Source organism: Labeo rohita, chromosome 16, assembly GCF_022985175.1.
Source record: "Labeo rohita strain BAU-BD-2019 chromosome 16, IGBB_LRoh.1.0, whole genome shotgun sequence".
Taxonomy (NCBI): Eukaryota; Metazoa; Chordata; class Actinopteri; order Cypriniformes; family Cyprinidae; genus Labeo; species Labeo rohita.
In genome coordinates, this window is record NC_066884.1 from 18,292,624 (window position 1) to 18,315,443 (window position 22,820).

The 22,820-nt window shown below is 36.0% G+C and overlaps 1 protein-coding gene across 4 annotated transcripts in view; it reads left to right on the forward strand.

Annotated features, from left to right (window-relative positions):
- Nucleotides 1-22,715, forward strand: part of lipeb (lipase, hormone-sensitive b) — a 38,307-nt gene extending 15,592 nt beyond the window's left edge. For all 4 annotated transcript variants that reach the window (XM_051131617.1, XM_051131618.1, XM_051131619.1 and 1 more), the window contains exons 5-13: nucleotides 964-1,109; nucleotides 2,766-2,951; nucleotides 3,584-3,736; nucleotides 7,556-7,700; nucleotides 10,405-10,632; nucleotides 12,374-12,514; nucleotides 14,459-14,712; nucleotides 17,805-18,065; nucleotides 18,155-22,715. In XM_051131617.1, the coding sequence (XP_050987574.1) occupies nucleotides 964-1,109; nucleotides 2,766-2,951; nucleotides 3,584-3,736; nucleotides 7,556-7,700; nucleotides 10,405-10,632; nucleotides 12,374-12,514; nucleotides 14,459-14,712; nucleotides 17,805-18,065; nucleotides 18,155-18,568 (1,928 nt within the window). In that variant the 3' untranslated portion in view covers nucleotides 18,569-22,715. The remainder of the gene's footprint in view (nucleotides 1-963; nucleotides 1,110-2,765; nucleotides 2,952-3,583; nucleotides 3,737-7,555; nucleotides 7,701-10,404; nucleotides 10,633-12,373; nucleotides 12,515-14,458; nucleotides 14,713-17,804; nucleotides 18,066-18,154) is intronic.
- Nucleotides 22,716-22,820: the final 105 nt, after the last annotated feature.

Genomic DNA, 22,820 nt, shown 5'->3' on the forward strand with positions numbered 1-22,820 from the left:
TTACGATAATAAAGTGGAAATACTATGAGAATAAAGTCGAAATACTAAAAGATTAAAGCCAAAATATTACGAAAATAAAGTCGGAATACTATGAGAGACAAGTCGAAATATTTTAAGAATACATTTGAAATATTACTAGAATAAAGGTGAAATACTACAAGAATAAAGTCAAAATATTACAATAATAAAGTAGAAATACTACAAGAATAAAGTCAAAATATTACAATAATAAAGTTGAAATGCTACGAGAATAAAGTCGAAATATTATGATAATAAAGTTGAAATACTACAAGAATAAAGTCGAAATATTACGATAATAAAGTGGAAATACTACGAGAATAAAGTCAAAATATTATGAGAATAAAGTGGAAATACTATGAGAGTAAAATCGAAATACTATGAGAGTAATGTCGAAATATTATGAGAGTAAAGTCAAAATACTATGAGAGTAAAGTTGAAATACTATGAGAGTAAAGTTGAAATATTACGAGAATAAAGTCGAAATATTACAAGAATAAAGTCGAAATACTACGAGAATAAAGTTGAAATACTATGAGAATAAATTCACAATACTATGAGAATAAAGTTGAAGTATTACGAGAATAAAGTCAAAATATTACGAGAATAAAGTCGAAATGTTTCCTGGCACTGAAATGCTGTCGTACATATGCTGAATTTTAGCATGAGAAAATATAACAGAAAAAGCAAGATTGGTTACAGATCATTTTAATTTTTTATTTTGTCTATTGACGTTTGTAAATATTAAACTAATTGCTCATGCATGTTTTTAAAGGTAAGACGATGCGATTTCCAGGTGGTTATCTGTGTGTTTCTGTTGATTGGGAACCTTGTGTCATGTCTTTCCCCTCTGTTTTACTGTCTAAGATGCGCTGGTGTGATATGCCAGTTACTGTATGTAGACAGCCATTTGTCTAACTGTCTATTTGTCTGTGTTTCCTTCAGGTGTAGCAGCCAGTTCTTTCCTGACCTCTGGGAAGTATGCTATTGACCCTGAACTGAGAGGTCAGGAGTATGAACGCATCACTCAGAACCTGGATGTGCATTTTTGGAAGACATTCTGGAACATAACGGAGACTGAAGTTCTATCAGTTAGTATTAACTATCCTGCCAGTGTTAGTTATGGCAACACAATTATTTGAAAGACAATTTGTTTGAAATATGACCTTCTGTTTTAAAACAAGGTCGCGTCTCAGATCTGTAAAAGCTCGTTTCCGCTACTGAATAAAATTTTTTAAAAAAGGTTATTGCGACATTTTATCTGACAGTTCTGCCTTTTTTTCTCAGAACTGTGTGAAATAAAGTCACAATTTTTACTTTTTTCTCAGAATTGTGAGACATAAACTCGGAAGTGTGAGTTATAAAAGCTCAGAATTACATTATACACTCTCAGAAATAAAGGTACAAAAGCTGTCACTGGGGCAGTACCTATTCAAAAGGTACATGTTTGTACCTAAAGAGTACATTTTGGTACCTTAAAGGTATATATTTGTACTTAAAGTGTACATAGTAGAACCTAATAGGTACAGATATGTACCTTTTGAAAAGTTGCCACCCCAGTGACAGCTTTTATACCTTTATTTCTGAAAGTGTACAAACTCAGAATTGCCAGAAATAAATTTAGAATTGCGAGATAAGAACTTGCTTTTTGAACAATAATAAGTTATAAAGTTAGAACTGCATGATATAAACTCTCACTTCTGGCTTTTTTTCTCGCAAATGCAGGTTTGTGTCTCGCAATTGCGAGATTATATCTTTTATAAAAGTCATGTTAATGTTTTTTTTTTTTTTTTTTTTTTTTTACACAATTCTGACAATTCTTACTCAGACAATTCAGAAAATTCTGACAATTCTTACTCAGAATTGTGAGATATAAATTCGCAATTGCGAGTTAAAAAGTCCAATTTTGAGGGGGAGAAATGTATATCTCACAGTTCTGACTTTTTAACTCTCAGTTGCGAGTTTATATCTCACAAAAAAAGCCAGAACTCTGAAATAAAAAGTCGCAATTACCCTTTTTATTTTTTTATTCAGTAGTGGAAACAGGCTTCCATACAAATCAATATTCTTTCAGATAACATGAAAAAATCCGCATGAACGTGAAGAAATTATGCCAGAAGCATATTATCACTGTAATAATAAAATTATCTTCACATTGTAATGATAATTCATTACTATTTATATAATATTTTGTATTACATTATATTGTATTATATTATATTACTACTTGACTTAACTGGGATTAAAAAAAAACTATGAAAGTGAGCTGAGGCTAGGATACATTTGGTTCGACTGAAAGAATTTTTTTCTCTAAAGTTTCTAAAGTTTGAACACAGTTAAAGAGTATGGGTAAACCTGTTTTTTTTGTCTCGATATCCTAGCACCAGAAATATTGCAGTTTAAATTGCAATGAAAATATTTGTCAGAATAATGCCTAAATTAATTTTTTGCCCTACTTGCAGTGCTGTACGCTCAAAGATCAGACATCAGAATTGTTAAACGCAATTCCCTTGAGTAAAAAACGCTATTGACATACTCCATGCACCGCTGTTTTATATATATATATATATATATATATATATATATATATATATATATAAACACAACAATCTATTGCTACAGCTGATCAGATTGCACACTGAGCATTTGTAACCTGTCCAAGTTCTTATATTGCAAAATTCAATTCACATAGCAATGAAACTGAAATTAATCTGTGCTGTATTTCATCTCTCTTTCTATCTCTCAAGAGTCTGGTGTCTATGACGGCCACACAGGTGAAGGTGAATCGAGCTCTTTCTGTTCCCCCCGTGCCCTTTGACCTGCCGTTGGTGGTAGATCCCACCCACACGGTGACTGTGTCTCCTCCCGCAGCTCATATCGGCCCAGGGCCTGTGCAGATGAGATTGATCTCATATGAGCTGAGAGAAGGACAGGTACAACAGTTCACACTGATGTCATTGACAGCCTTAATTAGTCTTGAATCATGATAATTTCTCGCTTACATCTCTTCTTCCTCACAGAACTCAAGCATGAACTTTTCATTTTCATTATTTGAGTTCTCTGCTCTTCAAAGAGAGTCAATTTTCCAGTCTACATGCTTTTATCTTGTCAGTAAATAAAAAAATAAATGTGTGCAGATAGTGAGGAATGAATAAAAGCACCAGTAGTCGTAATGAGGTGTGCTTAGCTAAATAAAGTGGTTGAGCTTGACTCTTTGTCCTTTTATCCTTTACTTAAAGCCCTTTAATTCCTGCTATACCTCTCGGTGTCATGGGAGGACTTGAATTGGTTGCAATATAGATGACTTAGATGTAATGGTGTTTAAAAAAGCCTACTTGACTTTGCTTCACACCCTTTGAACTCTTATTGATCCAGCTGCAGTGTAAACGTGTTTAAGAACCGCACGTCTGTAGCGTTTAATTACCCGTCTCTTGTCTAAATGAGAGTTTTTGCCTTTGTGTGGGGCACGGAGCTTCATAAGAAAGAGATGCATAAGTATTGTTTAGGAAGTACTATTATGCTGCTCTTCATTGTTCCGGTGCTTATAGTCCATTTGTGTCTTCAGGACAGTGAGAAATTACTAGCGCTGTGTCGCTCAGAGGGTGGCCAGATATCTCTTTCTTTGGGCCTGAAGACAAAGCGCAGTCCTCCTTCTCCATGGCTGGTGTTGCACTTCCACGGAGGAGGCTTTGTGGCACAGACGTCCAAATCACATGAGGTATGTAGTCTCTTTCTCCTTATACTTCCTATACACCCCCTATATGCTATATTTAATATATGATTAAAAACAACAACAACAACAAAAAAAGGCTGTCTCACAGTTGTTTACTAATGTGATAATACTGGAATTTTTCTTGCAATTGTGTAATACAAGTTCACAATTCAGAATTTTTTTTTTTAGAAAAAAAAAACTCGCAAGTGCGAGTTTGTATCTCACAATTCTGATTTTTTTTTTTCCATCCAATTCCAAATTTGTATCACGTAATTTTGACACTTTTTCTCGCAAATGTGAGTTTTTGTCTCGCAATTCTACGTTTTTTTTCTCACAAATGCAAGTTTGTATCTTGCAATACTGACTTTATTTTCTTGCAATTCAGAGTTTGTATCTCACAATTCTGACATTTTTTGCAAATGCAAGTTTGTATCTTACAATTTTGACTTTTTCTTGCAAATGTGAGTTTGTATCTTGCAATTCTGACTTTCTTCCTCGCAAATGCATGTATGTATCTCGCAATTATGACTTTTTTCTTGTAAATGTAATTTTCTGTCTCGAAATTCTATTTTTTTCCTTGCAATTCTGAGTTTATATCTTACAATTCTTTTTTTCTCAGAATTGTGAGAAAGTCCTTGGAAAAAAGTTTAAAAACGCCTGGCCTACATAATCTAATAAGCGCTCAAGCGCACGCAAAAAAAAATCTTGGGACAGCACACCGGTAGATATAATAATTATGAATGTGTCTGGGAAAGATAGCAAGGAAACTGCATTAACGTTTTAATAGTTTATTGATAAGATAGTGCTTTTTTTGATTTCGGCTTAAGAGATGAAGTCTGCGACACTGACTCGTCATCTCCGCAGTAGTGTTTCATACAGATTAAATGATTGGATAATATTTGTTTTCCATTTGAATTGGTTCATTTGAAAGTAGACATGTTACTCTCTATAGATGTATTTTTTCATGTCTGTAAGGCAGGTATTCAGAGACTGAGACGGCAGAAAGCACTTCCTGTTTGCTTTCATTATTTTACAAAAACGCACTGTTTTGTTGTTATTGTTAGTGCACACAAATAAACGTAGAATCTTTACAGATTCGAAAGATGTATTACTCTTATCTGTATGACCAAAAATGAATGATTTTGTTTTCAGTGACTAAGCAACTAATAAAATTTTCGTCGACCAAGCTTCTTCTCGTTGACTAGTGGTTAGTCCACTATTAGGGGGCAGTCCTTCCTCAGTGATTCAATTAAATTTAAGTTAAGTTTTAACGAGAGGTTATTTTTCTGAATGTCCACAGAGACAAAGAAACACCAAGATACTACAGTATATAGAGCTTCTCCTAACCTTTGGATTCATCTTATCCATGTAACTTTAGTTGCTCATGGCATGTTTCTATTTCAAATTTTGAATATTTTAATACTTTAGACATTAACTGCAGTCACCCAGGGTCCCACTTCTATGTCTGAACATTCATTTAATGGTTTTAAATAGTGCCTCTTGTGTTGATTATTATGCAGAGCAGCTTCTTGGTAAGCGGAATAAGATATTGGTCATTTGCGTTCAGTTGTGTCCAGTGTCTTGTGCAAAGTATGAGACTGCGTCTCTGTTAAAGTATCATATTATCACTGCTCTCATGCAAAATTCACCTTCACGTCACATAAACACTCACCAGCGGGAGCTTTCGTTCTCGACACAATGCATTAGCTGCTTGAACGAGCGCCACTCAACAATGGACACGTTGATATGAGATGTAACTGGCAGTCAGAGCAACATGTTTTGACGCCTGTCAGCACACATCATGTCTTTAAACTACAAAACAAAAACGAGAGAGAGAGAATGAGGAAAAAACTGGTAAAGAGACTGAAATATCGGAGAAGGAATATGTTCATTCCCTGAGTGTTTTCTCTTACGTAAACGCATGGCGAGGCGCCGTCAGGCGTGTATTCGGGGTGACAGAAGCTGCTTGAAGTGAACATTTAGTGTTGAGGACTGTAATTCAGCCTCTTTTCAGCAGTGCAGCCACACTTAAACCACTGTCTTAAAGCAGGAAACTACAGGATTCAGAGAGGAATTAGGGTTGAGAGCTGAAAAAGCAGTTCAGGATTTGAAAATGTGGATCTTTGCCATCAGTCAGCAATGCTAGAAATACTTGAACAAGCCAGTGAAATAAAGCCATAATATGAAGTCTGAAAATGGACTACATTTGAGGAAAAACTTCTCAACTGCTAGTAAATATACATGATGTGTGATATAAATTCAATTTGGACAAACTTCATCAGGTGTGTTGGCATTGTCATCAGCAATGGCAGCTTTGACGAATGTGACATCAGCTCATAATTCATTGTATGCACACTTCAAAATTTGGGTGGAGGAAGTAGGTAATCCAGGTATTTTTGCCTACTGTATGCCTACTGAATACTGCGTATTTAGACATACTGCATATGTGACCCTTAAGTAGCACAGGTGTATTTGTAGCAATAACCCATACATTGTATGGGTCAAAATGATTGATTTTTCTTTTATGCCAACAAACATTAGGATATTAAGTAAAGATCATGTTCTATGAAGATATTTTGTAAATTTCCTACCATAAATATATCAAAACTTAATTTTTGATTAGTAATATGCATTGCTAAGAACTTCATTTGGAAAACTGTAATGACGATTTTCTCAATATTTTGTTTTTATTTGCACCCTCAGATTTCAGATTTTCAAATAGTGGATCTCGGCCAAATATTGTCCTATCCTAACAAACCATACATCAATGGAAAGCTTTATTCAAAACTTATTTATGATGTATAACTCTTAAAAAAAATTACTCTTATTATTGGTTTTGTGGTCCAGGGTCAAATATTTGATGTATTGCTTCTTGCATACTATATAGTAGGTAGGTAGCCATATTCAAACTCAGGATAAAAGATTATTGTATTGAGGATTGGGACTCATCAATTGAAAGATTAAATTAAGGCAAATTAATGTTAAACATTAAAGTCAGCATCATCTGGAAATTGCAACCAATTTTTCTTTCCTATTGTGATGTATTTCTGAATAAAACAGACAAACTACAGGAGGGGACTTTGGTTCATAGAATTAATGATGTGCACTGATAAATTAATTATAATTAAAGTGCCCTTATTATGGATTATAAAAGGTTAATATTTTGGTTTTGGGAGTCCTCAACAACAGGTTGACATGCATGCAAGTTCATAAACACTTTCATTGTCTTATAATATGCATTTATTTATACTTTTTTTGCTCAATGACTCCCAAATGATTCACTTGACGAATCATTTGTTCAAACCCCTCCATTGCAAGATGCTAATCTGCTGTGATTGGTGATTGGTCCGATGACCCAGTCTGTTGTGATTGGTCTACTGTGTGCAGCGCATATCAGAATGCCCATCACCATTACATTAAACACCCAAACAGCCATGGTATATGCAAAAAACCGACTCATTTAAATGACTCCGAATCGACTCTTTCTTTTGAGAGACAATAACTTTATACACAGTGCACTTTCAGATTTAAAACTTTGCAGGACGTTTTCATTCACTTAGAGCTGTGTTACACACTGCAAGAAAGGTCATTTTCAAAAATCCATAGTAGGGTCGCTTTAACACTTATTAAAAATAAGAATTGTCAGTTTTGATTTGGACATTAAACCACATGAATAACACACCCTCTATAAAGAAAGAAAAACAAAAGGAAGATAGAATTGAACCTGGAAATCCTGGTATGGATTTTCTACATTGTCTATAAATTCCAAACCATAAAAATGTAGCAGTTTTGATTCTCCATTTGTGTGTCTCTCTCTCTCTCCAGCCATACCTGAGGAGCTGGTCTCAAGACCTGAATGCCCCTGTCCTTTCAGTGGACTATTCTCTGGCTCCTGAAGCCCCGTTTCCTCGGGCTTTGGAGGAATGTTTCTACGCCTACTGCTGGGCCATCAAGAACCACAACCTGCTAGGTGAGAGGAATAGCCCTGTCTTTATACTTAATTAGATCACATGATATCAGTTGTATTCTGATTATAATCAGTTTAAAAGTCCAAGCTGAATTAAAATGCTCCATGTAAACACCTCAGTCAGAATAAAAATGCTCTAACCGAAATTTCAGTCAAACTAGCCACGTTTACAGTTTCTCATTCCGATTAAAATCATTCCGATTGAAAGATTGTTATCTAATTCGATATGGTGTTTACATGCGCTTTCAATTTTGGGACATGCTAAGTAGTGTACAATGACAACAAATACAAATCACCAGTGGGAAAAAAAGTATTTGCATTAATATATATTTTTTTTATTATATACTAATTACTATTCTATACTAATATTTGAATGATGTGGCCAAACCACATTTTTTCCCCAGTCTCTACTGTAGTGTCGGTGTTTCCCAAATCCCAGAATGCTGCAAAGTAATCGGTTTAACATGTTTATATGGCAGAATTTTAATTTTGTTTGGTTTATAGAACGGTTTATCCTACCCCTTTCAAACCAATTAAAATTTATGTTCGGTTTGGGCATTTTTATTCCGACTGAGGTGTTTATACGGAGCATTTTCATTCAGATTGGACTTTTAAACCAATTACAATGCTCCATGTAAACAGACCTATTAAAAGGATTGGAATAAACCTTTTCACAAACCGGTCAAAAAAAATTAGAAAGCTGATCAGATTACTTCCTATTAAAGATGTACCATGTGAATGGCCTCTACAGCAGACAAGCTGCGTGTGCATGTCACAAAATTATTCCAATTGAAAGCTTCAGCACATGTAAACACCAGATCGGTTTAGATAACATCCCATGTAAACAGTCAACCAGAATCCATCAGTCGGAACAATCTCAGTCAGAATGGCAAAAAAGTGTGCATGTAAATGGGGCTAATGATTCATGTTTGTTTCTTAAAGTTGCGATGAATTGAAAATAACAACAGATCTTTTTTCCATATTGTTATATACATTGGAGTGTAACGGCTTATCGAAAAAAATAAATATTGGGTGGGCACTTGGTTCTGTTGGATTTTGAGATGTGGGTGTTGCACTTAAAAATGGAGGCAGATGAATGTGAACTTATAGGGGTTTAAGCAGACTAAATTATTGGAGAATCTGGGATATGTCAATAGAAAGAAGTCTGTCATTTTCACTGGAAGGTCTAGTTATGGCATTTTGATTAAATGAAGAGTTCAGATGCAAAACCAGCTAAAAGCCATATCGGTCAAAAATGAGATAATGATACAGAGTGAATGCTCCAGACACATAGTATACGTCCATCAAATACTTTTACTTTAAACTCTCTAAATTCCAGCCTCAGCCCAATCAGAAGTACCAGTACTTACATAGAAAACTATACAAAGTAGCCAGAAAGAAATGCTCATTTTAAAGAAATACGTCAGCTGGATTTAGGGGGTTTTGCCTCTTAACTCTTCAAATATTGTGTTATATATTATATATTATATACTAATTATTGTACTAATTACTATTCTATACTATTACTAATTATTATACTAATATTTGAATAATGTGGCCAAAACACATTTTTTCCTCAGTCTCTACTGTAGTGTCGGTGTCCCCAAATCCCAGAATGCAGCAAAGTGATCGGTTTAACGCGTTTACATGGCAGAATTTTAATTTTGTTTGGTTTATAGAAAGGCTTTTCCCACCCTTTTCACACCAATTAAAATTTATATTCGGTTTGGGCATTTTTATTCCGACTGAGGTGTTTATGTGCTGGATTTAGGGGCTTTTGCCTCTTAACTCTTCAAATATTGTTTGGGGAGAAAAAAACAAATGCAATAATGACTTTTAGCATTTTGCATTTAGAAAATGGGATGAATTTTAATTTATTGCTGATTTGAAGCTTTTATGCTTTTATACACTTTATGCTTTATACAGTATGTAATAACCCCACGTTCCTAGTTCACTTTCAGTGGGAGTTGGCAGCACCTGTCAACCGAGTCTTGCTGCTTTGTCATGCAAGACTGCTGTCTTTTTTTGAGGTTGACATTCACCTATTGGAGGTGACAAAATCTTCACTCCAAGCCGCTTTTTTTGAAAACAAAAAAATTCTGGAGTTCCCTCCAGAATGCCAGATCACATTTTGTGGAGAAATATTTTATTTTATTAGTTAAATTTTGTTAGCTTTATTATCGCTTTAATGAAACACTGAATACAATATTTACAGTAATTGCATCATCCATCTCCCAGACTGCTTTTTAAATTATTAATTCTATTTTTCGACATTGTGTCATTCAGCCACTTGATTAGTCCTTAAGAAAACTGATTAAGGTACAAGACAAGTGAAATCGGCCGCCTTGACGATCTGTCATACTGTTGTGCTGTGCTGGTGTCGAGATCCCACAGGGAACAAAGACGCCTATTGAAACTCAGCTCACACTCGGTCTGACTACAGCAGCGTAAACATATTCATCATTCAGTGTTCTCTCACCTCTGCTATCTATCTCAGGATCATGACGCGGATCACGCGCCGCTAATAATTCTCTTTGGGTGTCTTTGGTGTGAAAACCTCAGATCAGTGACCTCATTTGCAGTTGAAAATTATAGAGTGTATTTGTCTTCTTGATTCTCTAAATCATTTTTTATTTGATCTATTGCTCACTTCATTTTCTGGTCCGTTCCTTCCTAAATCTCTTTTGTTGGATCTTCTCCTCCTCAGGTTGGACCGGTGAACGCGTGTGTTTGGCCGGTGACAGCGCAGGCGGAAATCTGTGTGTGACCGTGTCGATGCGGGCCGCTGCTCACGGCGTGCGCATGCCGGACGGCATCGTCGCCGCGTACCCCGCCACCCTGCTCACCGTGTACGCCTCGCCATCCCGCCTGCTCACCCTCATGGACCCTCTGTTGCCCCTCAGTGTGCTCTCACGCTGTCTCAGCGCTTACGCCGGTCAGTCTGGAGCCGTCATAGGGTTTTATGACAAATAGTGCTGTGTTGTGACTTAGGTTATTAGCGAGCTGGAACGGTCAGGTCCGATGCTTAATTTATCGCTGGTAAAAGTTTAGCATATTCGCAATTTAGGGAGTGTAGACACCTTAATGATGATGAATGATTTCAACAAGTAAAGTTAAGTGAAGCCACACACGTCAGGAATAGATTAATAGGCTTGTATTTTGTTATAAATTATTCGATTAGTAGTGTTTTCAATCATAGTAATGGTAAAGTCACATCGGTGGCCCACGGCTTGTATTTCCTTTCCTTTGCAGGTGAACTATAGCAATATTGTCTTTTTGTTATATAGTAGTACTGGATATTTAAGTTGTATCCCTCTTCTGTTGTGATTTTTTTTTTTTTTTTTTTTTTTTTAATCTTTTTGTCAGACTTTTTTGTATTCAAAAATTGAGGTGCATTAACTCAGATTAATGGGCCTATGATTTATCCGCTCTAAAAACAATTTAAAAACTTGTGCTAATTAAAAGAAAACAAATATAACCAGAAATTTATAAGCAGTTTTTGTAAGCTGGTGATTTTGGAACACAGGTGTAACAATGTAGAGTGAAAAAAAGAAAAAAAAAAAGAAGTTATTAAAAAAATGTTTTAACAAAATTATTAAAAAAAAAAAAACCCTACCCAAATCAAATTACTCAAAAAATAAATAAATCTTTTTTTTTTAAAGTAAATTACAAAAAAAAAATTAATAAAAGCAAAACTACCAAAAATCTACCCAGAAAGATTAAAAAAATCAAATTACCAAAAAAATGACCAAATTAAAAAAAAAAAAAAAAACAAAAAAAAAAACCTACCCAAATCAAATGACCAAAAAAAAAAAAAAAAAGTAATAATTAAATAAGAAAAAAAAAAAAAAAAAATATATATATATATATATATATATTTGGTATATTATATTTAAAAAAAAAAACTACCCAAAACAAATGACAAAAAATGGCCAAAATTACAAAACAAAAAACCCTACTCAAATCAAATTACCAAAACTTACCTAAATTACAAATATTTTTATTATTAATTGAATAATGTGTGTCAGCAAGTTTTAGTCCAATCTGGTAACATGAATTAACATTTTTTGGAAAAATCAAATTACCAAAAAAATGATCAATATTATACAAAGAAAATAAACCTACCCATAAAAAATTACCAAAAAAAATTCCAAAATTGAACCCAAATAAAAAAAAAAAAAACAAAAAAAAAAAAAAAAAAAGAGCAAAATTACCAAAAAATCTACTCAATTCAAATAATAAAAAAAAAAAATTACCAAAATTACAAAAAATATTGTTATTAATTGAACAATTATTATTTTTTAGGAGGTGGGGTGGTGGGTTGTTATATCCTGTGTTAGCAAGTTTTAGTCCAATGTGGTAACGAACTAACATTTTGTGGAAAAATCTATTTATCAACAATAAGAAACCTACTCAAAATTACAGAAATTACTGATTTCAGTAATGACCTAGAAATATAGCAGGATTTCTTTCTGCTTTATTTTACATCATACTTTTCTTGTTTTAAAATGGTTTTGTTCGGTTTACTTTTAAGATTTTTTTTTTACTTGCATGTTGCTTTTTAAATTAAATTTAGATTATTTGTTTGATTTGATTCCCACAGTTTCAATTTGGATTTTTTGACCCCTACTGTATGCTATTTACTTTTTCCCTTTGTCCTCCTCTGCTGTGTGTAGGCACAGATCCACAGGTGGAGAAGCAGGTGGAGAAGGTGAGCACTTTGAGCATGGTGAGGAGAGATACAGCCCTGCTGCTCCGAGACTTCAAACAGGGAGCTTCCAACTGGATCCATTCTCTGCTGGACAGAGGGAGTGCAGGTACCTGTATATGACTGAGATATATTGTATTTTCAAACTCATTGTGTTGAGTGTCTAAATGACATTTATCAATGTGTCTTTTTATGATTATAACCCCTCCACACGCTGATGATGATGCCTTTGTAATAGTGCAGCTGGCTAATTATTTGATCAGTTTTAATTAGATTTAAATTAACGCATATGAAGCCCTCATAGCACTCTCCTTTGCTTCATATAATTTGCTGCATGGTGATAATTGCCATTTGTTCAGAGCTATATGTGGTAGCTTCTCTAACTCACTCTCCAGCTTGTGGAGTGTGACCCATAGATGGTGTTGTGGAAAGTGGTTCTTCTGAGCATAGTTCATGTTAGCTAATGAACCTTATTGTAAAGTGTTTCCAAAATTGTCATGAAATTACAATTTATGTATACTATTGTGTTAAAATAAATAATAAAAAAAATTTTGAACTAAAATCAATCATTTTAAGCTCATGCTGGGCAACGGTTAATCGTGATTAATAATAAAAGGTTTTTTTGTACATAATATATGTGTGTGTACTGTGTATATTTATTGTGTGTATATATAAGTACACACACATGCATGTATATATTTAAGAAATATATTTATATATTAAATATATTTATATATAATATAAATTATATGAACATAAATATGTATATGTAAATACACAGAAACATTTTCAAAATATACACTATATGTCTTTATATATACATAATAAATATACACAGTACACACACATATAATCAAAAACTTTAGATGCGATTAATCGCGATTAATCATTTGAACTGCACTGTTTTAAATGCTACAAGTGAATTTAGGCATCACAGAATTACAGTGTATATCGTAGGTTTGCTAAAGATTACATATAACATATTACATATATTTTTATTTGATCATTCATTTTTTGTTTTTTTTATTTTTTTATTAACTTCAAGTGAGTTTTAGATGATGCAAAGGTCATCTAAATATCATACTGGCTGATAGCTGATATGGTACCGATATATTTTGCATTTCTAACACAGTTGTCGCAAATGCTCAACTCTGATTGTCTCTGCATTTTTATACTTTCTCGGTTTATTTTTATCGCAGTTTTCATTGCATAGTCACACAGCTCAACTGAAAAGCTGATAATAACCATCTCAAACAAAGCTCTTTGTAATGGCTTCACATACTCTGTTGTGCCAAATGCCCGTCGGTTTAAAGTCAATGGTTTAAATGGACTACTATCAACCCCAGATCTCATATCATTTGAGTTCATTAGCTCACACAGAGAGAGAAAGAGTAGGGCTGTGCAGGATGTCAATGCGGTGTGGCTAAAAGGCATCATTAGTGTGGTGTGTCACACAACACAAAGCATTCTAATTGCCTCATGATGGCCATGAATTCATTATTCACTACACTAACATTGCTGAGAATAGTTTTTCACTAGATTATGGCTATGAGCAGTACAGCTGTGTTGTGGCTGGTGCGTCTGTCAGTCGTATGTGTTTGTATGGTCGTTTAAAGGGCCCTAATATTTTCCCGAGTGTCTGTTTAATGCCACACACACACTTCACATCAGCCAGTCACATGCCTTACCTCTCCCTGGCAACTGTTTCCTCGCCAACAGCCTCCACCAATGTCTGTGTGAGGGTCTTTGTAAACCCCCACCCCTTGTGCTTAAAATTGCTACCCTCTGCCCATTTGTACTCCTTTCTTTACTTTCTCATTTTGCCTTTTTTGGATCTTCTTGCTTCCTGTTTGCTTAACTTGTTTTGGGAATTCAGAATTAGCTTAGTTTCATAGTTTTGTTTTTCAACATCACATTTTAGGCCTGTTAATATCTCTTGTAGACATTTATCTAACTTAACAATAACATGAGAGCATCATCAGTCAGTATATGTGATTATAAAACCTCCAGAATGACCTTGAAATGACCTAAATATGTACTCTTCCCCTTTTAGACTCTGTAAGAAAAAGCGTTTCTGAAGCCTCTCTGACCTCGCCTCACGCGGACCCTCCGGTGTCCGGCAAGGCGTCTGAGTGCTCCCTGGAGAAAGGGTCTCTGAGGAGCCAGACGTGCCAGGACTTGGGCACACACACTAACAGCGGTGCCAGCGACGTACAGAACAATGCCAGTCAGACTGCCAACCACATTAGTACCACTACAGCCAACCACAGCTCCATCCTCGACATCACACTGACACCCGAAAGCAAGGTACAGCTCCTCATCTAGCGCTTTAGGTGGAATTAATCAAATTCCCGCTTTCACCGTGTCCCTAAAGCTCCAGTGGTGTCGAAGGTCTCTCTTTTACAGATTGCAACAGTGAGTCATATTAATCAACAGGCTGATTTGCATTCTACTAGGATGCCAATCTCTGCTGCGCCGCATCCATCAGCCTGTTTTTCATGGCTTTATGAGTATGTGAAACATATGCCAATATTTGCGCTGATTAATTTGCTATCTAGAGTGAGAATGACCTAGCCTTCAACAGTTTAACAGTGTTGCTTATATCATAGTCAAACATAACATTTAAATAACAGACAGCCCCATTGTTAGTAAGAATCTGGTATGTTTGCTGGAATGCAGAACAGATGTTTGTAAAGAGTATCAAATTGGCATTGGTGGCAAAAAAACAGGAGTTTGTTATGCCATAATTAGCATCAGAGTTAGAGCTGTGGCAGAACGCAGGCTGTCTAATGCACAAAATTAACTGGCCTCTTAACACTGCCTGATTTTAATGGCTTGCAGTAAATTGTTGATCTGGTTATTTCAGTCCGGTACACTCTGTACAAATAAATCTCTTTGCTTTCTTTTTTTTTTTTTTTGTTTTGATTCCATACAATTATTTCTCTGTATTTCTCTCTGTCCGGCTTAGTGAAGTGAGAAAGGACAGTGCTGAGAGTTAAGTCTAGTTTGCAACTCTGAGAAAGTGCGAAGGATTATGCTGCAGTGATGTCACTTGGATTTTGCATGCCATTGTTCAAGTATGTGTTAAAATCCCTCAGAGAATCCCATGATGCGATGACGCAGATGTGTGGATAATTGCAGGATTTGAAACGCTAATTTTTGCTGGTTCAAATGAGTCATCTCAGCCTTTCCTGAACCCACTCCTCCCTTCTCCCACATTCCTTCTTCCACTATCCATATAGTCTTATATAACAAAAGCAGTAACAAAAAAAGTAAATATTTTTTACATAAATGTATTTATGAATTATTAAACCGTATGTGAATTAATGTATTTAACTGCACAGTCAATATACGACTATACAAATTAATATTTTTAATATAACAAGAATGCATTCAATTGATAAGTACAATTGAATGTACAAGTCATTTTATAATGTTACAAAATATTCATAATTAAAATAAATTCAATTCTTTTGAACTTTGTATTCATCAGAGAATACTGAAAAAAATGTATCACTGTTTCCACAAAAAGCAACACTGTTTTTAACACAACTTTAAGCACAACTGTTTTTAACATTGAGCAGCAAATCAGCATATTACGATTTATGAAGGATCATGTGACACTGAAGACTAGAGGAAAAGCTGACGATCAGCTTTGACATAACATTTTAACTGTTTCCCCGGCAAACACAATTTTCTGTTGTTTATGAGACAACGCTTCCCTGCCAAATGAAATTTTCTGGGTTTCTGTGTTTTCACTGTTATACACTCGGGGGTGCTATTATGCATCTCCTGAATAAGTCCAGAATCTCCTAAACAAAAACACAGGCAAAGAAAACACAGAAACAAGCGATTTCATATATAAGCAGATGCACATGAAAAATAATGCAATCATCGACAATAAACAAAAACCAAATGAAATAAGTACATTGCGTAAGTATTCATACCCCTTACTCAGTATTTAGCTGAAGCACCTTTATAGCTTCAAGTCTTTTTGGATATGATGTGACAAGTTTTGCACATCTGCATTTGGCAATTATCTGCTTTTCTTCTCCTCACCTCTTCACCTCTCAAGCTCTGTCAGGTTGGGTGGGGGCAGACACATTATCAGGTTTCTCCAGAAATGTTTGATTGGGTTCAAATCCAGGCTGTGGCTGGACCACTCAAGAGCGTTGCTATTAACCCACTCTTGCTGTGCGCTTAGGGTCATTTTCCTATTGGAAGGTGAACCTTCTGCCCATTCTGTGGTTCTGAATGCTCTGAACTGGATTTTCATTAACACTATCTAAATTTTTTGGTGCATTGAGCTTTTCTTCTACTCTGACGAGTCTCTCTGTCCCTGTTGCTGAAAAACAGCCCCACAGCATGAGGCTACTACCAGCACACTTTACTGTTGGGATAGTACTCTTCAGGTGTTGAGCAGTGCTTGGTTTCCTTCAAACATGATGCTTGGAGTTGAGGTTTGACGGACCAGAGAATCTGGTGTTCCAAGTGTGTTTTCATGTGTCTTCACTGAGGAGAGGATTGAGTTTGCCCACACTGCCATAAAGCCCAGATTGTTGCAGTGATGTTTGTCCCTCTGTAGTTTTCTCCCATCTCCACATATGATCATGGAACTCAAACAGAGTGATCATCAGGCCCATTTGTACTCCTTTCTTTACTTTCTCATTTTGCCTTTTTTGGATCTTCTTGCTTCCTGTTTGCTTAACTTGTTTTGGGAATTCAGAATTAGCTTAGTTTCATGGTTTTGTTTTTTCAACATCACATTTTAGGCCTGTTAATATCTCTTGTAGACATTTATCTAACTTAACAATAACATCATCAGTCAGTATATGTGATTATAAAACATCCAGAATGGCCTTGAAATTATCTAAATATGTACTCTTCCCCTTTTAGACTCTGTAAAAAAAGAGTGTTTCAGAAGCTAAATTTCAACTGTCCCAGATTAGGACATGAATACTTATGCAATGGAATCATTTAAGTTTTTTACATTTAATAAACTTGCAAAGATGTTAAAAACTAGTTTTTTGCTTTGCCATTATGGTGTATGGAGTGTAGATTGATGTGGGGAAAAAAGTAATTTAAATCAATATTTTTTTTTTTTTTTTAAACCTGCTTTTCTGTGTAAAAGTAGAGGCTCTATTCTTTATTTGGATTTATTGCATGTTCAGATAATCATACCACAAAATATTCCGGGGGGGCCATGAAATTTTAGGGAAAAAAATGCTGGCGGTGGAGTTAAAATAAAATGTTTAATATAATGTAATTAAAAATGTAAAAAATGTAATCGTAATAATGTAAATAATAATTAAAAAGCCATCTGCCCTTGATCCAACCTTGTTACCTCGCATTCATATAATGCTGACCATACTGACCCATTATTTCCACCTCTCTCCTAGCCCGAGGATGTGAGTTTCTTCCTCTGCAAAGAAGTAGATCCCTCAGTAACAGAATCCTTTTCCTCTGTGGCCATTCCACCCCCTGCTGGTGAGGAGGACTCTGAGACACCTTGGGAGTTTCCAGAGGGCTTTGAGCCTCTGCGGTCAGAGCAATTAGCAGAGATGAACGTGCAGAGTTCTCCCGTTGTCAGAAACCCCTACATGTCCCCCCTTCTAGCTCCAGACAGCATGCTAAAGGGACTACCTCCCATACACATAGTGGTAAGACTGACCAAAGCTTCTGCAAAAATGTTTCACTCATATTTTGTCTTTCTTGTGTCTAAGTTTTTTTTTGCCATCTGTTTTCTCAGGCCTGTCATCTGGACCCAATGCTAGACGACTCTGTGATGTTTGCCAAAAGGCTGCGAAATGTCGGTCAGCCAGTGACCCTGTGTGTCGTAGATGACCTTCCTCACGGCTTCCTCAGTCTGTCCCAGCTCTCGAGGGAGACTCGGGAAGCTGCTAACGTATGCATGGAGCGAATCCGGGATGTCTTCACCATGAAAGACCCTCCCCCAGAAATGCGCAAGCATCGCAAACTGGAACGAACCAACCAGAAGCCTGCTGCCACCAAAAGAGACCACACTCAGCTTTCTCAAGTGACTCTGCAGGAGGAGGAGGAGGAAGGGCTGTTTGTTGGGGGCGGGGCTTCTGTTGTGGATGAGGAGGGGCTTTCTGGTTTTTACCCTCCCACTAATTCTGAAGCTGAAAAGATTCCATCTTAGATTTTGGACTGGTTCCATTCTGAATGATACCAAAAGAGATATATATGTTATGAAAAACACTATTAATTATTTAGTTATAGAGTGGATAAAGTTCAAATTAGAACACCTCAAGCTTTACTCAAATGTGATTGCGTACACATGCGCTCCCTTTACATCTGTTTACCACCTTGCCTTTTGTTGCATTATACCAGCACAAAAACTATTATCCTGCCTTGTACAAACATCCCAGCACATAACCGTCGTTCAAAGACATTACAAATGGATGTATAAACCCAGACCTCACACCTTATAGCACTAAATGTTCTTATACATTAATGAAATCGCTCTACAAACTGTGATTCAATATTATACCTGTGTGCTACAAGTTAAACTCCATAGAATGCACTGCTGCTAGGCATCCTGGGGCTAACTGACAAGCGTTTATTAATGGTTGATTTTTTTTCTTTATAGTAGCTTTTGAATTATTTATGGCACCAAATTATAATATGGTGTTACTGTGTATGTTAATCACCCTTTATTAATCTACCTGCCTCTTGGCTCTGAGAGGACGTCCTGTGCGAGTAGCGTTTGAATAGGATTTCTGATGCTGCTTTGTCCTAGTAGAGTTCAATGTTTATTAGATGCAATTAATCGTGATCAAATTTCCACAAGCGTTCTGTGCAAGGAAAGCTCAAGTTACATCATTTGTGATATGGTGTTGCTTGTGTTCTGTGGTGTGTCCAGTCTTGTTATACTTAAAATAATAGTCTGTTTTGTTATATATTATCTTGTGTTTAGTTTGTTAGTGCTAGTTCACCTAAATGAAAACTCTGTCATCCTTTTTTCACCCTCACATCATTTCAGACCTGCATGAATATTTCTTGATGAACATTTCAGCTATTTTTGTCCAAACAATGAAAACCACTGAGGTCCAAAACAAACCAACAAGGGGCTCCATTGACTTTCATTTTATGGGCAAAAAGACTGAGTCATGCAGGTTTGGAATGACAAAAAGGTGAGTAAATAATGCCAGAATTTTCATTATTTGGATGAATTTCACTTTTAAGTCTCAAGTGGTGTTGAAGTCGCATAATTCGACTCATTAAGATTTGTTTGTTATAATCACACTATAATCACATTTATCTCTTAGATTAGATTGCTTGTCAAAAAGACAAAAATTTATATGGTTTGAAAACTGAACATGGGCTTAGAGGAGGGGAGAGGTTGTAACTCTCCATCATCGTCTTTCCCTCTTGGTCGCTCTGACATGTCAACGCAAGCTTCTGTTATTTTTCCATATCCCTTGTTCCTTCACTCAGTTTGTTTCCCTCTGTTAACAATCGTGTCGTCTGTCCCTGTGCACGCTGACCCATTTTGAGTGCGCTCTTCAATTCTCACCCAGCCCGTCCTAGAGGTATTTTAAGCAGACTCCCTCAACACCCAGCAACCTTGAGCCAATGAAATCTTTCAGCCTGCACATGTGTGATACATACCGCTGTGATAGCGTGTCTCTATTTGAATCAGGTCGCCTCTCTTCCTGGCACTAATTGACTCTATTGACTCTCCGACAAAAAATAGCCAGCGTTTTGCCACTCCATAAAGTTCATTAGTGCTGTATGGGAGGTTTGGGACTTTGCGTGCACAGCTTTGCTGTGTGACAGTGGCTTGAACCCCCGCAGTGTGTTTATATAGCGCGCATATCCTATTTATTGTCGACTTTATTATTGAAACTCCACTTGCTGTCATTTTAAGATTGCTCAGCTAACTGGCACAGCCCGAGATGTCTTCTGGGACTTTATATATCCCGAGTAAAGGCCTCTACTTCTTTATCGGTGTGTCTATGATTGGATTAAGCCAGAGCTTTCTGCTGAGAGAAAACAATGCTCCATCTACTGCTGATTGCAGCATTTGAGAGTCAGTTTATGAGAGTGTCACGATATAAAAAGATTTGCTTGCTTGCTCTTTTCACCATGTCAAAGCTGCTGCTTTCTGGTGACAGATTTGAAATATCAAATCTTGGTTACTCTGCACTTTCTGTTGGAGGGCGTATGTTACACATGTCTAGTCATTTGCGCTTCTGGGTATTTTTGTCAGATGCTTCCTGTTTCAGTCAGTTTGGTGTTGTATGTGTGTTTTAAGAAACTTGTTTGTGAAAAAGAAAAAGCTTCTCAATGCCATTGTGCTTGTAGATGCGAAGGCCATTGTGTGGAGTCCCTTCATGCAACCATGACTAAAACAACCAGAACTGGGAGAGGAACGATAAGACACTCTGACGCCCTCTGGTTATCCGTTCCAGTCGAGTTGTCTGTAAGCCTTTTTTTTAGTTTTGGTTGGACAATGTAACCTTGAATGCACTGCTGAGCGTTTCCACCTTGTTTTTTCACATTTTTGTGTGTGTGACTTAAAACTGCCTCCCTCGGAGAGAGATTACTCATTCATCTCAAGGGTGTTACATAAAACACCATGTTAATTTAGTCCTGTTTAAATGGCCATACCTGTGTTACTGAGGCGAAACTGTGCTGCATCATCTCCCTCAGAGGCACAGGCTTACTGATTCGTGTCGTTGCGTTTTACATCAGTTCTCAAGACTAATAGTCAATCTGTCACTGACTTGGAGTTTTAATCAGTGGGTTGGTGTTTCACTGTGTCAGAATGAATTTGCTGCAAGTGGTTTTGAGCTCCCGTCCTCTTGAAGTCCACCGACGGTGATGTTACGCACTTTAAGTGCAGGCTGTAATGACCACTGCAGTATCATTTGCGAAGGTGCTGATGTCTATTCTCTCCTCATTTTCACTGCCGTTAATGAGTGATACAAAACCCAAACTGCACTGTATGTCCCAGACAAAGTTTTGCGTTCGGTCAGTCTCAACAAATAAGCACTTTATAGTAGTGTAAACAGCAGTATTGAGATTGAGAGTTGTTTTCTTTATGATAATGTGATTCTTTATTTTTAAAAATAATATTAAATGATTTGGAATAATAATTATTATAATTGCAATAATAGTTATAGTGTTATATTACTAGTAGTAATAATAATAATTATTATTAATGATATTGATATTATTGTTGTTATTTTTTTTCCTCATGTAAACACACCGTAAGTGCAAACCTGTGTATTTGGAATGTACTGTATATGCATAGATGACATTTTTATTGTATAGAGAGACCATAATTACACTCTTAAAGGAGAAGCTTACTTCCAGAACAAAAATTTACAGATAATTTACTCCCCGTTGTCATCCAAGATGTTCATGTCTTTCTTCAGTTGATAAGAAATTGTTTCTTGAAGAAAACATTTCAGGAATTATCTCCCCCAAGCCATTTCAGGAATTATCTCCCCCAAGTTTTAACTTCCAAAATGTAGTTTAAATGCAGCTTCAAATGGCTCTAAATGATCCCTGCCAAAGAAGAACGGATTTAAGGGTCTTATCTTCTTATTTAATCTATTATATACTTTGTAACCTCGTCTTGTCTAACTCTGCGTGAACAGTTGTTTTTTTTTTTTTCGTTTCAAGACAGTTAGTGTATGTTGAAAAACTCCCATCTTATTTTCTTCCTCAACTTTAAAATCCTCCTACATTGCTGCAGAAGTACCGAAGCTTTTACAGAGTGAACATGCAAAGAAGATCAAACACCCTTTATAAAAAAGGTAAAACAGCAATGTAGGATGATTTTTAAATTAAAGAAGAAAATTAGATTTTTGTTTTTCGACCTAACTGTATTGACCCGGATTACACAGACTACACATGCGCATCGCAGAGACGAGACAAGACGTGCATTTAACGTTAAAAAGTATATAAACTGTCAATTTGTTTCGAAAATGACCATTTTGCTATACAAGACCCCTCTTCCTTGACTGGGAGCGTTTAGAGCCATTTGAAGCGCCATTTAAACTGCATTTTGGAAGTTCAAACTTGGGGGCACCATTCAAGTCCACTATGTGGAGATAATTCCTGAAATGCTTTCTTCAAGAAACATAATTTCGTATAGACTGAAGAAAGCAAGATATGAATTTTTGTTCTGGAAGTGAACTTCTCCTTTAGGTTGCTTTTTTTTCTCAATTATTTTGAGATTTGTGAGGACTGTGGTAATGGTAAATGAGAGTATTTTTCTGCAGTATGTATTTTTCCCTGTGTTGATTTATATTTGAATAAATATATTCTCTGCATCTCTGTGTTTACCTTTTGTTTTGTGGGGGGAAAAAACGCAAAAATATGACGAATTAAAGCTGTGAATGAAGGGGTTAAATCGATAAAATTGCCTATTTGTGTAA